At 42.5% G+C, this 21797-nt stretch overlaps 1 protein-coding gene across 1 annotated transcript in view; it reads right to left on the bottom strand.

Moving 5' to 3' along the window:
• Positions 1 to 2002: 2002 nt before the first annotated feature.
• Positions 2003 to 21797, bottom strand: part of LOC126117356 (uncharacterized) — a 34878-nt gene continuing 15083 nt past the window's right edge. The window contains exon 3 of the mRNA XM_049915042.1: positions 2003 to 2142. Within this exon, the coding sequence (XP_049770999.1) occupies positions 2003 to 2142 (140 nt within the window). The remainder of the gene's footprint in view (positions 2143 to 21797) is intronic.

Here is a 21797-nt window from a genome sequence, read left to right as displayed (position 1 = left end):
AGTAAAGTTTTATACTCGACTTCTGATTAGTCAGAGCCTGTTCACAATAAGAAAGAAATCGCTTATCCGCAGGGGATTGCAAACTACTGGTCATTAAAATTACTACACCAAGAAGAAATGCAGATGATAAACGGGTATTCATTAGACAAATATGTTATACTAGAACTGACATGTGATTACATTTTCACGCAATTTGGGTGCATACATCCTGAGAAATCAGTACCCAGAACAACCACCTCTGGCCGTAATAACGGCCTTGATACGCCTGGGCATTGAGTCAAGCAGAGCTTGGATGGCGTGTACAGGTACAGCTGCCCATGCAGCTTCAACACGATACCACAGTTCATCAAGTGTAGGGACTGGCGTATTGTGACGAGCCAGTTGCTCTGCCACCATTGACCAAACGTTTTCAATTGGTGAGAGATCTGGAGAATGTGCTGGCCAGGGCAGCAGTCGAACATTTTCTGTATCCAGAAAGGCCCGTACAGGACCTGCAACATGCGGTCGTGCATTATCCTGCTGAAATGTAGGGTTTCGCAGGGATCGAATGTAGGGTAGAGCAACGGGTCGTAACACATCTGAAATGTAACGTCCACTGTTCAAGGAGCCGTCAATGCGAACATGAGGTGACCGAGACGTGTAACCAATGGCACCCCATACCATCACGCAGGGTGATCCGCCAGTACAGCGATGACGAATACACGCTTCCAATCTGCGTTCACCACGATGTCGCCAAAAGTGGATGCGACCATCATGATGCTGTAAACAGAACCTGGATTCATTCGAAAAAATGACGTTTTGCCATTCGTGCACCCAGGTTCGTCGTTGAGTACACCATCGCAGGCGGTCCTTTCTGTGATGCAGCGTCAAGGGTAACCGCAGACATGGTCTCCGAGCTGATAGTCCATGCTGCTGCAAATGTCGTCGAACTGTTCGTGCAGATGGTTGTTGTCTTGCAAACGTCCCCACCTGTTGACTCAGGGATCGAGACATGGCTGCACGATCCTTTACAGCCACGCAGATAATATGCCTGTCATCTAGAGTGCTAGTGATACGAGGCCGTTGGGATCCAGCACGGCGTTCCGTATTACCCTTCTGAACCCATCGATTCCATATTCTGCTAACAGTCATTGGATCTCGACCAACGAGAGCAGCAATGTCATGATACAATAAACCGCAATCGCGATAGGCTACAATCCGACCTTTATCAAAGTCGGAAACGTGATGGTACGCATTTCTCTTCCTTACACGAGGCATCACAACAACGTTTCAGCAGGCAACGCCGGTCAACTGCTGTTTGTGTATGAGAAATTGGTTGGAAACTTTCTTCATGTCAGCACGTTGTAGGTGTCACCACCGGCGCCAACCTTGTGTGAATGCTCTGAAAAGCTAATCATTTGCATATCACAGCATCTCCTTCCTGTCGGTTAAATTTCGTGTCTGTAGGAAGTCATCTTCGTGGTGTAGCAGGTTTAATGGCCAGTAGTGTATTTTTGCAGAGGGCGCCCCTGAGGCGACAACACAGCTAGAAGCCCTCAGATGTCAGTTAGGTCAGAGGTGGACAGAACATCATTCAACTACTCCCAAACAAAATAAAAGACCGATTGATAGAGGAAGCGGCACACTGGTGAACCATTTTTGTCAAATCGACTGGTGGACAGATTATCGAATAGAAGACAGGTGGTGCGCCTTGCGTCTGGTCGGGGGTGTTAGACGTACAGTATGGACAGCAGACGCAGCGTGAAGCACTGAACAGCCTGGCGTGCTCCGGTGGCCGGCGTGGATAGCCAGAGAGCAGTTAGCCGGGAGGGAGGCTGAGTGGCTGTCTGTGCGCGACAACTCGCTCACTCGTTTACTGCTGTGAGGTCAACCCTGCAGAGTTTGGTAATGGGCTGTCTTGAATCTTAACAGGTCAAGGCACTCGCCAAGCTAGCGGCCACCAGCGGTCAGTACGACGCAGCTGGCATGGCAGCGAGACACTCATCGTAGTTGCGAACAGTCGTCAGGGGGCGCTGACTGCGGCACGACGCTCGAAGGGCCTGCAGCCCATCCACAACACCACGTCGGCATCATCATCACCATCATCATCATCATCATCATCATCATCATCATCACGTGGCGTGGACTGACTATTTGATTTAACTAAAGTAAAATAAGACAGTTACTCTTACACATTGCGATACGGAAGAAAGAGAGCTGGAAGAACTAAATGTAGAGAGAGAAGATGTAAGGTCAGACACTGAAAGAGACGATGAGGTCACTGACATGGAATTCTGTGAAACGAGGTCGATAATCTCCTTGCAAGGTGCATCAAGGGAAAGTTATAGAGGACCTGAGAAGATCCGACTGACATGAAATTCTGTCAAACGGGGTTGATAAATCCTTGGAAGGTGCATCAGGAGAAGATAGTCCAGGATCTGAGACGGAGGAGTCATCTAGTATGCTGCACAAAATGATGAAAGTGCTGGAGGCAATTATAAAAGAAATCAACTCTGATTTAGATACTAATCTAGAATCTAAAGGACGCTAAATTCAAGTTATTTGGTGATCAGTTGGGGTCCAGGTCTGAGATGAGCATTAATTGCTAGCCTGAAAGTCGGAATGTAGAGTTAAAGACCTGACGTTAGAAATAAAAAAATATAAAACTCAATGTTGTGGAAGGAAAGAAAGCTCAATACTGACGCCAACTGCCAGACGAGGCCAGAATTCAATTGTGCTGTGAATCGCTAATACACGGCACAGTGTCACATATGTACAGTCGTTATCACACCATAATTAGTATCATCCGAGGACAGAAAGGCAATAACAAACTAAATCACAATATGAAGTATACAGCTTTTACAACCAGGACTCATCGTTTCGTTATGAGAAGCTGAAACAAATGAACTTAATCATTTCCGCATGGCTAGTGAATGGTTATTTGCAGCTTGTGCAGCAACCAGACGGCAGTTATAATAGTCGAGGGGCATGCAAGGGAAGCGTTGGCTGAAAGTGGTTAGACAGGGTCGTAGCCTACATTGAGCAAGTAGTAAAGGTTCAAATGGTTCAAATGGCTCTAAGCACTATGGGACTTAACATCTGAGGTAATCAGTCCCCTAGACTTAGAACTACTTAAACCTAACTAACCTAAGGACATGACACACATTCATGTCCGAGCAGGATTCGAACCTGCGACCATAGCAGCCGCATGGTTCCGGACTGAAGCGCCTAAAACCGCTCGACCACAGCCGCCGACAGTAGTAAAGGAAACCAAAGAAAACTTTGGAGTAAGAATTAAAGTTAAGGGAGAAGAAATAAAAACTTTGAGGTTTGCCGATAACATTTTAATTCTGTCAGACCACAAGAACGTAGGAGAGCAGTTTAGCGGGGTGGATAGCGTCTTGAAAGGAAATGAACATTAAAAAACCAAAACGAGGATAATTGAATGCACTAAAATTAAATCAGGAGGTGCTGAGGGAATTAAATTAGGGAACGAGACCCTTAAAGTAATTGATGAGTTTTGCTATTTGACCTGATGGTGGTTGAAGTAAAGAGGATACAAAATGTAGACTGATAATGACAAGGAAAGAGCTTCTGAAGAAGAGAAATTTGTTATCGAATACAGGAAGTCTTTTCTTAAAGTACTTGTATAGAGTATAGTCATGGAGGAGGGTAAATATTTTAGACCACTGTTTCTCAAAGTGGGTTCTGCAGACCCGTGAGGGATTCATGGGACGTAGCCAGGGAGTCGGCGACCCCTAAAAATCATGTTGTAACTAAATGTAATTCACAGGTGTTATACAAGAAGCAATTTTCCGTTTACTAAAAAGTAAGCAATTAGAAATTATGCTTACTACTTCAAGTGAGAGAAATTTCTTCTTTGCTAGGGCACTTTTTCAAAAGCATTAGCTGAACAGTGCCTCGAAATTTCATGGATTTTCATCTTCAAGTGGCGGAAAGCTCCCACTGCTACTACCAATTCCAGTTTTTCTCTTAAAAAAGAAGTGAATGTTGGTCATTCCTTTGCTTATAAAGATCAAGTCCCCCTCCCTTCCTCCCTTCTTAACTCTGGGATTTCTAAGAGAACGATGATAAACCCCTCCGAAAATATGCTCCTAGATCCGCCGCTGCGAGTTACTATTGACTCAAATTCGGTGCAGTTCATTGTAAAATTGACATGGAAGATGGATAAGAACGTTCCTTTGATTCAATCAATTTATGAATAGATTAAGAATATCAAAATTACATACACACAGAAAATTAGTTTTTAACGGCTTCCTTTCCAGCAAAGGTAAGAGCAACTCTTCAACAATAATATTGCGTTGTGGTCTCATTATTGTTGAAGCAAAAAATTGTCTGTTTCTTTAATTGCCCGTGAATGATCAATTAAAAATTAAGAAAAACGATTAAAACTTTGAACTTGATGTATTTTTAAGCAACAAAGAAAAGCTGCACTGGAGGTCGTTCTTTTTCCTTCATTAGCAAGATGATGTAATTAGACAAGAAAAACACAAATTAGTAGCTTGTCACCTTTTCAAGTTTTTGTCGCCAATTTACAGTTTTAACAAGTAGTGTTTTCGAAGCTAGAGGAATAATAAGGTTTATTAAGCGCATTTTCTTTGGCAATTTAACTCGGGTGGGATTTAATTTATGACGTCACCATACACACCTCCTGCCTCAAGGAATGTTGTCAATCATATTTTTCCCCTTTAACATTCCGTCAAAGAGTAGATGAGGAAAAAAAGTTTTACTGGAGGAGACAGAGTCATAGGTGTCACGTGCTTATGATATGACACATACCACGTAAATGGACAGGACAAAAGTAGATGTGTACACATGGATTTGTCATCGCCAAGCGTTTCCTGAGCTCACCAACGTACTATTGTGTGGCGATATTTGTTAAGCTCGCATGGCATTGATGGTTTCAATACTCTTCAGTAAAACGAAAACGATGTTAATGCGGATCATTCCTGTGAAAGCGAGCTTTCATGTCCGCAAGCTAGCGCAAGGGAACGTGAATGTGTGATGACTGCCTTCGTCATTGATTTACATACATAGGTAGTAATGACAGCCAGCAGCCTCATTGTGTCTTGTGTTATGAAGTCGTGAGAAACGTAAGTATGAAACGTGTTATTCTTCGAAGACACTTGGAGAAGGAACACGAGGGACAGTTGGTAAGTCGATAGATTTCTTTGTAAACCGACACAGAGTAATGAAATGAAGTAAAAGCGTAGTGTCAAAAACCACTCTGGTTGACAATACTAACGCGAAAACTACTTTGTCGTCATATCATATATCACTGCTAACTGCTAAGTCCGGGAAACACCACACAGTTGTAGAAAATTTAATCCTACCAATTACGTGAGAAATTGTGGTAAGTGATGTAGCTTCTGAGGAAATAATATCAATTCTCATTCCCGACAATATAGTTAAACTCCTTACTGGCTGATGAAAGTACAGATGTAGACGGAAAAGCAAATCTATTGATTTTCATCCACTTTGAGTGTAAAGAGACAATTTGTGAGGAACTTTTGTTCTGTACGGAGATTCTTAGAACAACGGCAGAAGATGTGTTTTGTGCATGGAATTCATGAATTCACGATAAACAACGATATTAGGTAGGACACATGTGTAGCTGACACTGCGGACGGACCACTCGCTTTGACATGTTTGAAAACAGGCTTAATGGCACTAGTGAAGCCCTTAGGACCAGAAGTGAAGTATACTCATTTCTTTAGACATGGAGAAGGTTTAGCAGTGAGAAAAATACCTGAGGATTTGAAATGTATCATGGGTGAAGTTACCAAATTAGTTAATTTCATTAAATCATGTTCTCTAAATTCCCTTTAGTCACACTTTTATGTGAAGAAATTCGTATTGAATAGTCAAGTTATCTTAGATGCTGAACCGTGTTGGGTGTAAAGACGGAAGGTTCTATGTCGTTACTTTGAGCTGCGGGTTATAATAGATTAGCTGTGCTTTTCATTCGATTTGATCCATAATGTGGAACATGTCAGCAAAACAAGAACACACAAGAAATATTTACAATTTCGTTCAACAGGCAACAATCATGTATCTATAGAATGAATTACTTACTTCCTTATTTTTATTGACCTTCTTGTCAGTAATAATTCTAATTAGTAAATTATTTTAATACCATGTGAATCTTGCCTCGGGCATGGATGTGTGTGATGTCCCTAGGATAGTTAGGTTTAAGTAGTTCTAAGTTCTAGGGGACTGATGCACATAGATGTTAAGTCCCATAGTGCTCAGAGCCATTTGAACCATTTTGAATACCATGTGAAATTTCAGATAGCATTGCAAGGGGTTGCATATCACTTTCCGGATAAACAGGGGTCCACGTTATCGGAAAGTTTGAGAACCACTGGTTTAGACAAGAAGAATAGAAGCACTGGAATGTGGCGCTACAGAAGAATGCAGAAGATTAGGTACAAACATAACAAATGAGGTACTGAACGAATTGGGGAGAAAAATTCGTGGCACAATGTGACTAGAAGAGGGGATCGGTAGATAGGACACATTCTGAGACATCAAGGGCCCACCAATTTATTACTGGAAGGAAGCGCGGGGGGTAAAAATCGCAGAGGAAGACCAAGAGAAGAATCCATTAAGCAGATTCAGAAGAATCTAAGTTCCAGTAATTAATCGGGGATGAAGAGACTTGTATATGGCAGAGTAGCATGCTGAGCTGCATCAAAGCAGTCCTCGGTCTGAAGACAACAACAACAACAACAACAACGACAACAACATTGTTGAATGAACTCTTGTCGCATTCTGTTTTCCTTAGAAAGTATGACAGCACACTGGAAAAACCTGTAGCGTATTAACTGTTTCCAAAAGACACAAACTGACATAAAACCTGATGAATGCGCAGATAGAACCATGCTTAATCTATGAAACCCGCAAAAATGATCAGCTATACGAGGACTAATCGACAAACACTGAGACTGTTCTTTTTTCCCCGTAACTTCCTTGATGGTTTCCTTTTTGGGCCTTGAATGTTTTAAAAGTAGTAGTTTTGTATGTGTAATGTCCATAGGCTGCTTCAGTTTGGTATCTGTAGGTTGGTGGGAATGCTCTATTATGTAAACGCTCTTTGCATTTCGCACACCAAACAAAGGAGGTGACGCGAAACGATCTGTACGGCGCAATAAAATTCTGTGTTCGTTTAGTCTATACACATGAAACATGAAAAACTGTAGGAAGGGTACGGTGAACGTGCACCAACTTCTTCAACAGTGCGTAGGTGGTTCGAAGACTTTAAAGAAGGCCTACTTGCATGTGTTAAGCAAGATGGGCCTGGTGTTTCGGGTTTTGCTGTGGCTGAAGTCAACGTCAGCACAGCTGCTGTGATTATCTGTGAGGATTGGCGGATAACATTACTTAACCTCAGTGATGTTCTGAGAATTTCAGCAGTGTCTTTACCATTATACAGGATCATATCCATATGGCTCGTATTTGTGCCCGTTGGAAGGAACGTCTTCATTATACAGGATCATATCCATATGGCTCGTATTTGTGCCCGTTGGGTGGAACGTCTTGACTCCCGTAAAAAAGGCTGTGCGAATGGAGACAAGCTATGACGTGCGGCGTCTCTTTGTTGTTGGAGAGGATTGTTTCTGGAAGCGTTTATCACCAGTGATGTGTCATGGTTCCACCATTATGAAAACTAGCCGGCACAGCGCGGAAACTGTCAGCTTCTCCAACACTACAATATGCGAAAGTTGTACCATCTGCAGAGAAAGTGACGATCACATTTTTTGACTGTCATGGAATGATTTACCAGCATGCTGTTCCCCCCCACACCACTGTCATTGCAGCACACTGCACGTGAGTACTGGCTAAACTGAGGAAACACATTGCAGGGAAACGACAGGAAACTACTTAGACTAGGTGGCGACTTCAGCATGATGACGTGCGGCTTTGTGTATCGGCAGCAATTGAGAGATTTATACCAAATAAATTAACAAACGACGGAGCTGATCCTCCTTGGTACACAAAACGGGTTAGAACACAGTTGCAGAAACCACGAAATAAACATGCCAAATTTAAATAGACGCAAAATCCCCAAGATTGGCGATCTTTTACAGAAGCTCGAAATTGAGCGCGGACTTCAATGCGAGATGCCTATAACAGTCTCCAAAATGAAACGTGGTCTCGAAACCTGGCAGAAAATCCAAAGAGATTCTGGTCGTGTGTGAAGTATGTTAGCGGCAAGAAACGATCAATGCCTTCTGTGCGCGATAGCACAGATACTATCGAAGACAGTGCTGCCAAAGCAGAGTTACTAAACACAGCCTTTCCGAAATGCCTTCACAAAAGAAGACGAAGTAAATATTCCAGAATTCGAATCAAGAACAGCTGCCAACATGAGTAACGTAGAAGTAAATATCCTCGGAGTAGTGAAGCAACTTAAATCATTAATAAAAGCAAGTCTTCTGGTCCAGACTGTATACCAATTTGGTTCCTTTCGGAGAATGCTTATGCATTAGCACCAAACTTAACAATCATATACAACCGTAAGCACGACGAAAGATCCGTACCCAAAGACTGGAGAGTTGCACAGGTCACACCAATATTCAAGAAAGGCAGTATGAGTAATCCATTAAATGACAGACCCATATCGTTAACGTCGATATGTAGCAGGGTTTTGGAACATATATTGTGTTCCAACATTATGAATTACCTCGAAGACAACTGTCTATTGACACACAGTCAATATGGGTTTAGAAATCATCGTTCCTGTGAAACACAACTAGCTCTTTATTCACATGAAGTGTTGAGTGCTATTGACAAGGGATTTCAGATCTATTCCGTATTTCTGGATTTCCGGAAAGCTTTTGACACTGTACCACACAAGCGGCTAGTATTGAAATTACGTGCTAATGGAATATCGTCTCAGTTAAGTGACTGGATTTGTGATTTCCTGTCAAAGAGGTCATAGTTCGTAGTAAATGACGGAAAGTCATCGTGTAAAACAGAAGTGATTTCTGGCGTTCCCCAAGGTAGTGTTATAGGTCCTTTGCTGTTCCCTATCTATCCTGGAAATGGAAAAAAAAAACACATTGACACCGGTGTGTCAGACCCACCATACTTGCTCCGGACACTGCGAGAGGGATGTACAAGCAATGATCACACGCACGGCACAGCGGACACACCAGGAACCGCGGTGTTGGCCGTCGAATGGCGCTAGCTGCGCAGCATTTGTGCACCGCCGCCGTCAGTGTCAGCCAGTTTGCCGTGGCATACGGAGCTCCATCGCAGTCTTTAACACTGGTAGCATGCCGCGACAGCGTGGACGTGAACCGTATGTGCAGTTGACGGACTTTGAGCGAGGGCGTATAGTGGGCATGCGGGAGGCCGGGTGGACGTACCGCCGAATTGCTCAACACGTGGGGCGTGAGGTCTCCACAGTACATCGATGTTGTCGCCAGTGGTCGGCGGAAGGTGCACATGCCCGTCGACCTGGGACCGGACCGCAGCGACGCACGGATGCACGCCAAGACCGTAGGATCCTACGCAGTGCCGTAGGGGACCGCACCGCCACTTCCCAGCAAATTAGGGACACTGTTGCTCCTGGGGTATCGGCGAGGACCATTCGACAACCGTCTCCATGAAGCTGGGCTACGGTCCCGCACACCGTTAGGCCGTCTTCCGCTCACGCCCCAACATCGTGCAGCCCGCCTCCAGTGGTGTCGCGACAGGCGTGAATGGAGGGACGAATGGAGACGTGTCGTCTTCAGCGATGAGAGTCGCTTCTGCCTTGGTGCCAATGATGGTCGTATGCGTGTTTGGCGCCGTGCAGGTGAGCGCCACAATCAGGACTGCATACGACCGAGGCACACAGGGCCAACACCCGGCATCATGGTGTGGGGAGCGATCTCCTACACTGGCCGTACACCACTGGTGATCGTCGAGGGGACACTGAATAGTGCACGATACATCCAAACCGTCATCGAACCCATCGTTCTACCATTCCTAGACCGGCAAGGGAACTTGCTGTTCCAACAGGACAATGCACGTCCGAATGTATCCCGTGCCACCCAACGTGCTCTAGAATGTGTAAGTCAACTACCCTGGCCAGCAAGATCTCCGGATCTGTCCCCCATTGAGCATGTTTGGGACTGGATGAAGCGTCGTCTCACGCGGTCTGCACGTCCAGCACGAACGCTGGTCCAACTGAGGCGCCAGGTGGAAATGGCATGGCAAGCCGTTCCACAGGACTACATCCAGCATCTCTACGATCGTCTCCATGGGAGAATAGCAGCCTGCATTGCTGCGAAAGGTGGATATACACTGTACTAGTGCCGACATTGTGCATGCTCTGTTGCCTGTGTCTATGTGCCTGTGGTTCTGTCAGTGTGATCATGTGATGTATCTGACCCCAGGAATGTGTCAATAAAGTTTCCCCTTCCTGGGACAATGAATTCACGGTGTTCTTATTTCAATTTCCAGGAGTGTATATAAACGATTTGGGAGACAATCTGAGCAGCCGTCTTCGGTTGTTTGCAGATGACGCTGTCGTTTATCGACTAATAATGTATCAGAAGATCGAAACAAACTGAAAAACGATTTAGAAAAAATATGTGAATGGTGCATATAGTGGCAGTTGACAATGAATAACGAAAAGTGTGAGGTCATCCACATGAGTGCTAAAAGGATCTCATTAAACTTCGGTTACACGATAAATCAGTCAAATCTAAAAGCCGTAAATTCAACTAAATATCTAGGTATTACAATTACGAACAACTTAAATTGGAAGGATCACACAGAAAATGTTGTGGGGAAGGCTAACCCAAGACTGCGTTTTATTGGCAGGACACTTAGAAAATGTAACAGACCTACTAAGGAGACTGCCTACACAACGCTTGTCCGTCCTCTTTTAGAATACTGCTACGCGGTGTGGGATCCTTACCAGACGGGACTGACGGAGTACATCGAAAAAGTTCAAAGAAAGGCAGCACGTTTTGTATTATCGCGAAATATGGGAGAGAGTGTCACAGAAATGATACGGGATTTGGGCTGGAAATCGTTACAAGAAAGGCGTTTTTCGTTGCGACGGAATCTTCTCACGAAATTCCAATCACCAACTTTCTCCTCCGAATGCGAAAATATTTTGTTGACACCGACCTACATAGGGAGGAACGATCACCACGATAAAATAAGGGAAATAAGAGCCCGTACGGAAAGATATAGGTGTTCATTCTTTCAGCGCGCTATACGAGATTGGAATAATAGAGAATTAAGAAGGCGGTTCGATGAACCCTCTGCCACGTACTTAAATGTGATTTCAGAGTATCCAGGAGGATGCAGATGCAGGTGTCACAAGTCTAGTCATAGAGTTTCTGGCTCAGTTCAACATCAGCAGAAAAATGCACCTATCGGAGCACAAAAATGGGAATATGTTCCTTTTCTTTTTGAAAGAGTGACCCAAAAATGTGGCACTGGCTGACTCATTTTACCTTAGAATCTTTAAAAAATTTCCCAAAAGTTTTGGCAAGCGAATATATTCGCCAATTTTTTAACGTGCTACTCACCCCAAGCTCCCGCAAGCTCCTCTGCTCACTCACATAGTCGATCATCCCATCCAAGCTCGGTCGCCCTTTCTCCGTCTTTCAGCCCAACTCATTGTCATGACTTCTTTGTGTCTCTCTGTCATTGTCTCCTGTGTCGCAGTCACAGTCCCCTCCGTTCTGTCCTACTACTACAGTCTTCTCTCACTGTTACTGTCTTCCTCTTATTCTCTCTTACTGCTAACATCTCATTCCTTCGTTTCTGTTGCTGCTGTCCCTTCTCACTGTTACTACAATTTCTTCTTCGTTTTCGTTGCTACATACTCTGTCTCTCATTATCACTGACTCTCACCAACTTCCACTTTCTCTTTCTCTTTATTTCTCACCCCTAGCTCTCTTTCTTTCACTCATTTTCTACCGCTCCACTGTCACTTTGTCCCTCTCTTTCTCTCACACTGCCATTGTCTCCTTAGCTGTTTCTGTAACACAAACACTGTCTACTGTCCCAGTATTTACTACTTTTCCATCTCTTTGCCTGTGCCACAGTCTTCTTCTCTCTCAGTATAAAAAAGTGCTAACGCTTTCGCAGGCCAAAATTTTTGGGGAAAATTTTAGAGGTAATGATGATGGTAGAATGAGGCAGCTTGTACACCAGTTTTCTGCTCCGTCAGGAGCATTTTCCCCTGGTTCCCTTCTTTTCCCTGTTGCAGTAGAGCATGTAACTCATATGAAAATAAATGTACTGGTAAGAAAAATGTTGATACAGTAGTTTACTTCTGTCATATGGAAATGATGCAAAACTAATTCTACACGTCATACATTCTTTTATGTGAACAAAAATTTTGCATTTGCTTGTGTTACAATGTTGGGTTTCAGATGGTAACGGAGACACTTTATAAACTATGTTTTTGCCTAACATCTGATTTTACATCAACTTTTACTTGTAGGAATAGGATAACTTTGAACATCTGTACCTTAAAAACAGACAACAATATCGAGAAAATTTTTAAGATTGTTCAAGATAGAAAATTTTAGCTATTTGTTGTGTATAAACGTCATGGAATTCTCAACTGAGTTTTAGTTCGCTGGTGACGACGATATCTAAAAAACCCTTTTTGTGTTGTTTTCCGAAAAACTCTACGTGAACTATGGTGCCCTGATAGGGTCCCATCACGTCCTCCGTAGAACACATCAAATGCAAACCCATTTCCTCCATTAACCTAAGCAGGAGGAAGTGTGTATTATTCATACTTTGACTCTATACTGTAGGGTAGTGACACTAAGATGATCATTTTTTGAATATATAAATGGTCCCTAGCCCAAGGGCTATCCAAAACACTCGACCATATCTTTTGTCACCAGTAAAAGCCAAGGTATGAGCACAGGAAAATAGAGTTTTTATGCGCGGCGCTTTGGGACCTATTGCTTACACATGCTATCTCATGCAAACATCTACATCTACATGGATTCTCTGAAAATCAAATTTAAGTGCTTGGCAGAGGGTTCATCGAACTACCTTCACAATTGCTTTGTATTATTTCAATGTCGCGAGCTCTAATTTCCCTTATTTTATTATGGTGATTTTGTCCCTATGTAGGTCGGCGTCAACAAAATATTTTCGGATTCGAAGGAGAAAGTTGGTGACTGAAATTTCTTGAGAAGATTCTGCCGCAACGAAAAACTTATTTCTTTTAATGATGTCCACCCCAGATCCTTTATCATTTCAGTGACACTCTCCGCCCCATTTGGCGATTATACAGAACTTGCTGCTCCTCTCTGAACTTTCTCGACATACTCCGTCAGTCCTACCTAGTAAGGATCCCACACCGCGCAGCAGTATTCTGAAAGAGAACGGACAAGCGTAGTGTAGCCAGTCTCTTTAGTAGATCTGTTACACTTTCTAAGTGTCCTGCCAATAATATGCAGTCTATGGTTACTCTTCCCCACAACATTTTCTTTGCGTTCCTTCGAATTTAAGTTGCTCGTAATTGTAATTCCTAGGTATGTAGTTGAATTTACGGATTTTAGATTTGACTGATTTATTGTGTAACCGAAATTTAACAGATTAATATTAGCACTCATGTGGATGAAGTATCACTTTTCGTTACTTGGGGTGAATTGCCGATTTTCGCACCACACAGTTCTCGTTTCTAAATCGTTTCTCAATTTGTTTTGATATTCTGATGACTTTACTGGTCGATAAACGACAGCGTCATCTGCAAACAACCTAAGGCGGCTACTCGGATTGTTTCCCACGTCGTTTATATAGATAAGGAACATCAACAGGCCTATAACACTATTTTGAGGAACGCCAGAAATCACTTCTTTTTTGGTCGATGACTTTCCGTCAATCACTACGAACTGTGACCTCTCCGACAGGAAATCACGAATCGAGTCACATAACTGAGACGATATTCCACAAGAACGTAATTCCACTACAGAACCGCTTGTGAGGTACAGTGTCAAAAGCCTTCCGGAAATCAAGACATACGGAATCAGTTTCAAATCCCTTTTCAATAGCACTCAACACTTCGTGCGAGTACCGCATCCGCCTTACAGTCCCTATATTGTACCTTGTGTTTTTTATTTTCATTCTCATCACTAAAGGCAAAGCTTCGGGGCATTCTATTTGAGAACTCTGAAGCAGTGCTCAAGAAAAGTAGGGTGACTCAAGAACCTGACAGTGAATGGTCTGTACCGGTGTCTTAGAGGACTGGCAGAGACTCTATGAAAAGTCTATTCAAGTGGGAGGGGAGACTTTGGAAAACTCATGTGAACACTGAAACAGGGTAATAAGCATCCTTGAAAAAAAAAATTGTCTCAGTACTTGTTGACCAGCCCTTGTATATTACTAAACAGGAGACTTGCAACGATCTTTAAACTAAATCTTCGTCTTCGCCTGATCATGGCTGCCTCGTTTTCGTTTTATACGCATTTAATGCAAGGATTAGTTGACGAGAGCGCTTTTGACCGCGCAATTGAGGGCCCCAAAAAACAAACAACATCATCATCACCATCATTAGCTGACGATTCGCTTGTCGCAGATGCCAGTACACAAGCTGCAGTGCATCAAAACAATACTTTCAGCATCCTGAAAATCATAGGGAGCAAGTATTATTTTCTACTAAAGGATTAGAAAATATTTGAAATACACAATATATGCTCTACGGTGGGCAACTTTGTCCGAGATTCACATTAGATTAACCACTCAGTTACAAGCTATAAAATTCTGTGCCAGCCGGCATGGCTCGAGGTATTGCACTCATTGGTGCTGTCCTACCATTAATTTCTTTGTTTATTAATCACTCACTATTAAACTATGTTGACATGAAAATAATGTTCGATTATCGAAAGGATACTCAGGTAACCATCAGGACGAAGGTACTTCCTTCCTTGCTTGCTTTGCAGTCATACGAGTATACGGGCTGTAGACGCATTTTGCGCGTTAAGATTGCTTTAGTGACGTTTTATGGCTTTGGATCTGCCTACTTATACGCCACGGTACTTGCGACTGAATCGCTGGATACAAATGAAATTTATGTTTCCGGCACAATGTTACCTATGTTTAATATGCTTGGAAACGACTTCATATGTTCGGATGTCTCGTCGGAGCTGCGCCAGCAACAACAACTTGAACGAGTGTGCGGCCAAAATAATCAGCGAGAATGTAGTGAAAGCTAATGAAATGTCGCATCCGACATGTCACAAACTGATACACATCTCTCCGGAACACGAATAGTTACTCCATCGAGAAAAATTATTCGTAGTGAAAGACTTTATCTGACGGTAGCCTGTGACCGCTGGCTGTAACGTCTGCTGGTCCAGTTTATCTAAGTCACCTACTAAGCCTCGCCGCCTCGCGGGACGACTGGTACTTTGTTTGCCGCCCCAGGGACTGGAATTTCTGGCTCGCCGCCGGTCCCTGCTCTTCGCTGATTAATGGGCGGTTGAGTTTCTATCCGAAAGTAAGAAGGTTTCCAACTCACAGACCAAGTGTCCCTTCTCTACATCGTTCAAAGCTGCGCTGCTACTTTCCTCCGGTATCAGTAGCACAGCTCTGTAACGAAGTTCTTCATTAGTGAGAAATGTTTGAGATAAAACTCCAGGCCATACACAATTGCGTCTGCCCCTTTTTACATATTTATAACGCAGTCTACTCCGTCGTCTCATTTTTAAATCCGTAATTAATAATTAGGCCTTTACAGTTGCAATATTAGATGACCACGTCAAGTAATCTGCAGTTGAGGTCACGAAGTGCCATGGACTAATGTTTTCAGTTTTTTTCCTCGTTTCGAGAATTAAATTTCACTGTGCAGAGGAGTGTGCGCTTATACGAAACTTCCTGGCAGACTGAAACCGCTTGCGGAACCGAGACTTGAACCCGGGACCTTTGCATTTCACCGGCAAGTGCTCTACCAACTGAGCTACCCGAGCATGCCTCACGCCCCCTCCTCACAGCTTTTCTTCCGCCAGTACCTCGTCTATACTTTCCAAACTTCACGTAAGTTCTCCTGCGAAACTTCCTTGTACCTCGTAACACGAATAACTTTTATAATCCTTCGAAATATCTGCATTTAATGATGAATTGAAACTTTGAAATGGTTTGACACTAGTTTCGGCTCCAACTTTAAACGAAGTATTCTGAAACGGCTCAAGTATTCTAAGCTCAAACGTTATAACGTTCACAAAGAAAGTAAGTTTCTTTCAAAGAATCAACACAGAATCATAAATAAATCCATTCTAGTGAAACGCAGAAGTCTTTATTCATATACGACATCAGACAATAGCTGCTCGTGAATAGTTATACTTTGTCCTCCTAGTTATCCGAAAGGGCATTCGACACTGTACCACATCAGAGATACAAGCATATCATCGCAGCTATGCTCGTGATTTTTTCAGTGGATATTAAGTAACAGAACCCGTTACGCTAGATGACACAATGCAACAAAAACTGAAGTAAATTCGGGTTTGACATACGGTTGCGACGCGAGGAACCATACTTGAACCTCTAACGCTATCAGTAAACGTAAACTATCCATCATAGATGATCAGCAGCACTACAAGATTTTTCGCTGTCGGTGCTGTTGTCTACAAAGGAAATCCTCATTGGACGTTCGTGAGAAAATGCATAAACAGGCAGATAAAATTTACGCTTGGTGTAATGTATGGAAGCTGTCTTCAGATATAGGTAAATGCAAGTTAATGCCTATAACAAAGATAGAGAATCCGATAACACGTGACTATAAATGTATGATAAAAGTCTGAAGTTCATCACAGAGTGTAAGTACTTAGTAAGCAACATGTAATGGGACGATCACCTAAAATCAGTGTTAGAAAGGCGAGTGCAGAGCTCAGAATTTCTGGAAGAGTTATGGGAAAATGCACTTCATCTCTAAAGGAAGTCACATTAAAGGTTTCAAATTGCCCATTTCCAGAGTACTGTATCTGCATTTGGAATCCTTATGACGTAGACATGACAACACATTGAAGGAATTTAGAGACGCGCTGCTATGGTCATAAGACGATATACCACATGTGAGGGTGTAACAGAAACAAGCCTTAAACGAGAATGCTTGGAAGAAAGACGACGTAGTTCTGGCAAAACCCTGTTGGTACATGCAGAGAACTCCGTTCCGAAAAAGACATTGCGAACAACATGCTGCCACCATTGCCCCATCGTGGAACTCGCATAGTCATCATGAGAATAATACACTGGTGTGCAAATTAAAGTAACTTTCGCTTGATGATACTGCCCAGTAACGCAACTACATGGAACGTGGACCGTACATAGAACGAACTCAAAAAAACTCAAAGAAAGACGCAGTGAGACAAACAGAGATGACACTTTTATAGAAAGCCATTAATACACCGAGGTCACCGCAATTTATGATGGACTCCTGGACATTATAAAACGCAGAACATGGTTCTCAGTAGGGTGTGTAATCACCACAGAGAGCAATACACGCTCTTCAAGGTGAGTTGTAGGGCACTACCAGTCTGAGATAACCTAGAAATGTTTAGTCAGCACTTTCAACTGCTGCAAAATGCCACGATTGTGCATGTTACATTTCGCTGGCAGCAGCATCAACTCGAAGAATAAACAATAATCCAGCAGCGACTCAGTAGCGCTGCATGCTTGGCGGTAGCAGTCACCACGGGACAGGACAGTGCTTTTGTGCTGGAGTTCTTGTTGTTCTTCGTGCTGGAGTTCTTGTTGTTCTTCGAGTTTTACTGTCCCTGTTAATACATATAGGTCAAACAAATATCGCACTCGACTAATCTGGGAGCGCTATATCTAATGGGCACGTACAATTCCGGTCTCAAAATCATTTTGTTTGTAACGGGATACAAACCGACTCTTTCTGTCGACACTGGGCGTCGCTTGAGAGACGTGATCAGCGCTCTTTGTTTAAACTGACTACAGCTAGACAAGGATTCCTGGTGAGACGGGTATACGATAATATCAACAGCAGCAGAAAATTATACAACGGGAGTAGGATTCGTTATGAGTAGGAAGGTAGAGCAGACAGTGAGTTACTGTGAGAAGTTCAGTGATAGGGTTCTTCTCATCAGAATCGACAAGAAACCAACACCGACAACAATAGTTCCGGTAGGTCGCAAGCAAAGGATGAAGAGCTAGAGAATGTATATAAGGATATTGAACGGGTAATTCAGTTTGTGAGGGAGATGAAAATCTAAAAGCCATGGTTGATTTGCTTGCGTTTGTAGGTGAAGGGATAGAGGAAAGAGTTACAGAAGAATATGAGCTTGATAGTAGGAATGAGGGAGGAGAAAGACAGAATCCTGCAATAAATTTCAGCTAGTAATAGCGAATACTCTGTTGAAGAATCACAAACGAAGGAGGTGTACGTGGAAAATGTCGGAAGACATGGAAAGATTCCAGTTAGATTATATCACGGAAAGGCAGAGATTCCAAAATCAGATAATGAGTTGGTAGGCGTACCCAGGAGTGAATACAGACCAAATAACCATTAAGTAATGACGAAGACTAGGCTGTAATTGAGGCACTAGACAGGAAGACGTAGTGCACAATGAAGCGGGATACGGAAGTACTAAGGAATGAAGAGATGCGCTTGAAGTTCACTGAGGCTGTAGAATTCCGATGATGAATAGCTTCGTAGGTAGTTCAGTTGAAGAAGAAAGGATATCTCTAAAAAGGGCTATCACAGAATTTGGAAAGAAAAACATAGGTAAAAGGAAGGTAACTGTAAAGAAACCATAGATAACAGAAGACATACTTCTCTGGATGGAAGGAAGAAGGAAGTAAATAAATATTCAGAGGAATACACGTCACTTAGAAATTAAATAAATAGGAAGTGGAGGGGAGCTAAGACGAGATGGCTGCACAAAAAACGTGAAGAAATCTTAAAAAGAATTGATTGTTGGAAGAACCGACTCTGCATATTGAAAAGTCACAGTCACCTTCGGTAAAATTAAAAGTACCCCACCGTTAAACGCAGAGGAGATAGCGGATAAGTAGAATGAGTACACTGAAGTCCTCTGTAAGGGGAATGACTTGTCTGATGATGTGACAGAAGAAGAAACAAGGGTCGACAGGCAAGAGATAGGGGACCCAATATTAAAATTTAAAAGAGGCGTTCTACATCTACATTTACATACATACTTGCTGGCGGTGACGTGACGATATTTAAGATAAAAATAAATATCGTCACGTCACCGCCAGCAAGAAAGACCCACCAAATCTCACAAAGAAAAATTGATACAGAAAAATTAACAAACCAGTAAGAACAATTCACAAATAGAAACTTTCATAGAGGAAGGAGACCTTGAAAAAGCAACAGACCAAATAGAAGACCTCCTAAAAAATTCAGTGATACAAACTATCCCCAAAACAAGGACGGCCAAAAGATGGTTATTTGCTGAATGCTACAGCAAAAGGAACACTGTTCTAAGAGCCCTCCACAGACTAAGAAAGCAGCATGACGAGGAAACATACAAACTGCACGCAGGAGAGAGGAGAATCTACAAAAAACTAATAGAAGAGAAGAAAAAAGAATACATAGAAAGAGAGGCAAAAAGAGAAGTGGATGAAGCAGAGAAAGACCCATACATAGCAGCAAGACCAAGAAAAATGGCTCATACACCAAATATAGACCTGAAGGAATGGGAAGACCACTTCAGTATGATATTGAACAAACGAGGACTCAAAATACCCCCATAGAAAGAGAAACAACATCAAACTAAGGAAAAAGACAATATATGGGAACCTCTAAATGAAGAAGACGTGAAAGAAGTAATAAAAGCACTGAAGAACAAGAAAGCAGCAGGACCCGATAATATATAAATGAACATATAAAAGATGCAAAAGAGGCCCTCCAACACATATGGACCAAACTGTTTAACAAATGCCTGGAACTTGGAAGAATTCCGACACAATGGAGACACTCGACAATAAAAGTTCTCTACAAAGGTAGAGGAGACCCAATGGACCCAAACAAGAACAGAGGCATAGCCCTGGAAAATACTCAATTCAAGATGTTTTCAAAGATAATAACACAAAGAATCCAAGCCTCTGTGGACAGTCATCTCCCAGAACGACAAATGGGTTTCAGATCTGGAAGATCAACACTTACGGCAGTCAGGCTTCTACTAAACAACATCGATGAAGCGCCACAAAAGAAACAAATGTTCTACACAGTGTTCATAGACTTTACCAAAGCCTTTGACCTATTGGAAAGAGATCTCATAGTCCGAAAACTGGAAAACACAATGGGAGAAGATAGCGTATGGGCAAGAATAATCAAGTCAATCCTCGAATACAAATTAATTACAATATCAGACAACTTCTCTTTTTCGAACCCCATTCTGCAATCGAGCGGAGTCTTACAGGGTGACCCAATGAGCCCTTTGCTGTACATTCTTGCCACTGAAGAAGTACCCCGAATTGGAGAAAATGAAGAAGATGTGTATGTATATGCGTACGCTGACTACATAGCCGTAGGTTCAACAGATATACAGAAACTGCAGAGAATCATTGAGAAAATAGACGGATGGTGCAGTGAACACAAACTAAACATAAACATAACAAAGACAGAAATGGTAATTTTCAGAATAGGAGGCAAAACACTCAAGAATGCGGAAATAAGCATCAGACGACAAAAAATAAAAATCTCATCAGACTTTAATTACCTAGGAGTGACATTGCAACCAACAGCCAAATGCTTCACAAAACATACAACAGAACATGCAGCCCAAGCATAATAGCAAAACAGGGCATCAAAAACGTTCGCCTACTCAGTCTAGAAACCGCCATGAAATTATTCAACACAAAAATCTTGCCAATCCTGGCCTATGGGATTAAGGTTATATGGGACCACCTGACAGAAAAAAATCTAGAAACACTAGAAAAGGTAAAATCGACCTATCTAAAAAGAGCACTAGGTCTCTCAAAGACAACAAGATCTAGACTACTGTACCTGCTAGCGAGAGAGACATTCCTAATTGAAGACATCAGATTTCGATATATGATGCCACACACCAGGGCTTCCAGAAAGCAACTGAAGATCGTGGAGGACAAACGAGAAAAAATATGGCCAGAGTTCTATGGCACCGAAGCAATGACGAACCGCTCATGGACAGCACCAAACTTCGAACAGCGACATGTAGTAACTAGACTTTCTATTCACGTCCTTCATCATCTAATCTGCAAAAACAAAACTTATCACGACCCAACCACAACATGTGTATGTGAACTGTGTAACGAAGCCTGTGAACGATATCACATAGAACTGTGCTGTAAAAGAGTGAAATCGATAAATGAATATGCAAATATGTAAAATGTAAATGTAAAATGTTAAGCAAAGTAACTGTATATGGCTATTTGGCTGCAATTTTATTAAATTAAAAAAAATTACATACATACTCTGGAAGCCACCATATGGTATGTGGCGGAGTGCATTCTGTACAATTACAATTCATTTCCTTTTCTGTTCTACTTGCAAACAGAGAGAGGGAAAAACGACAGTCGCTATGCCTCAGTACAAACGCATATCTCTCTTATTTTATCTTCATGGACCTCACGTACATTGTCGTCAGTAAAACTGTCCTGCAGTCAGCCTCAAATGCCGGTTCTCTAAATTGTCTCAATAATGCTTCCCGAAAAGAACGTCAGCGACCCTCCAGTGATCCTGATTTGATTTCCCCAAGCATCTCCGTGTTACTTACATGTTGTTCGAAAGTACCGGTAACAAATCGGCAGCCTGCCTCTGAATCGCTGAATGATTTAAGATCCAATGAGGCAGA

This window comes from Schistocerca cancellata, chromosome 1, assembly GCF_023864275.1.
Source record: "Schistocerca cancellata isolate TAMUIC-IGC-003103 chromosome 1, iqSchCanc2.1, whole genome shotgun sequence".
Classification (NCBI taxonomy): Eukaryota; Metazoa; Arthropoda; class Insecta; order Orthoptera; family Acrididae; genus Schistocerca; species Schistocerca cancellata.
This window is presented reverse-complemented; position numbering and strand designations above follow the sequence as displayed.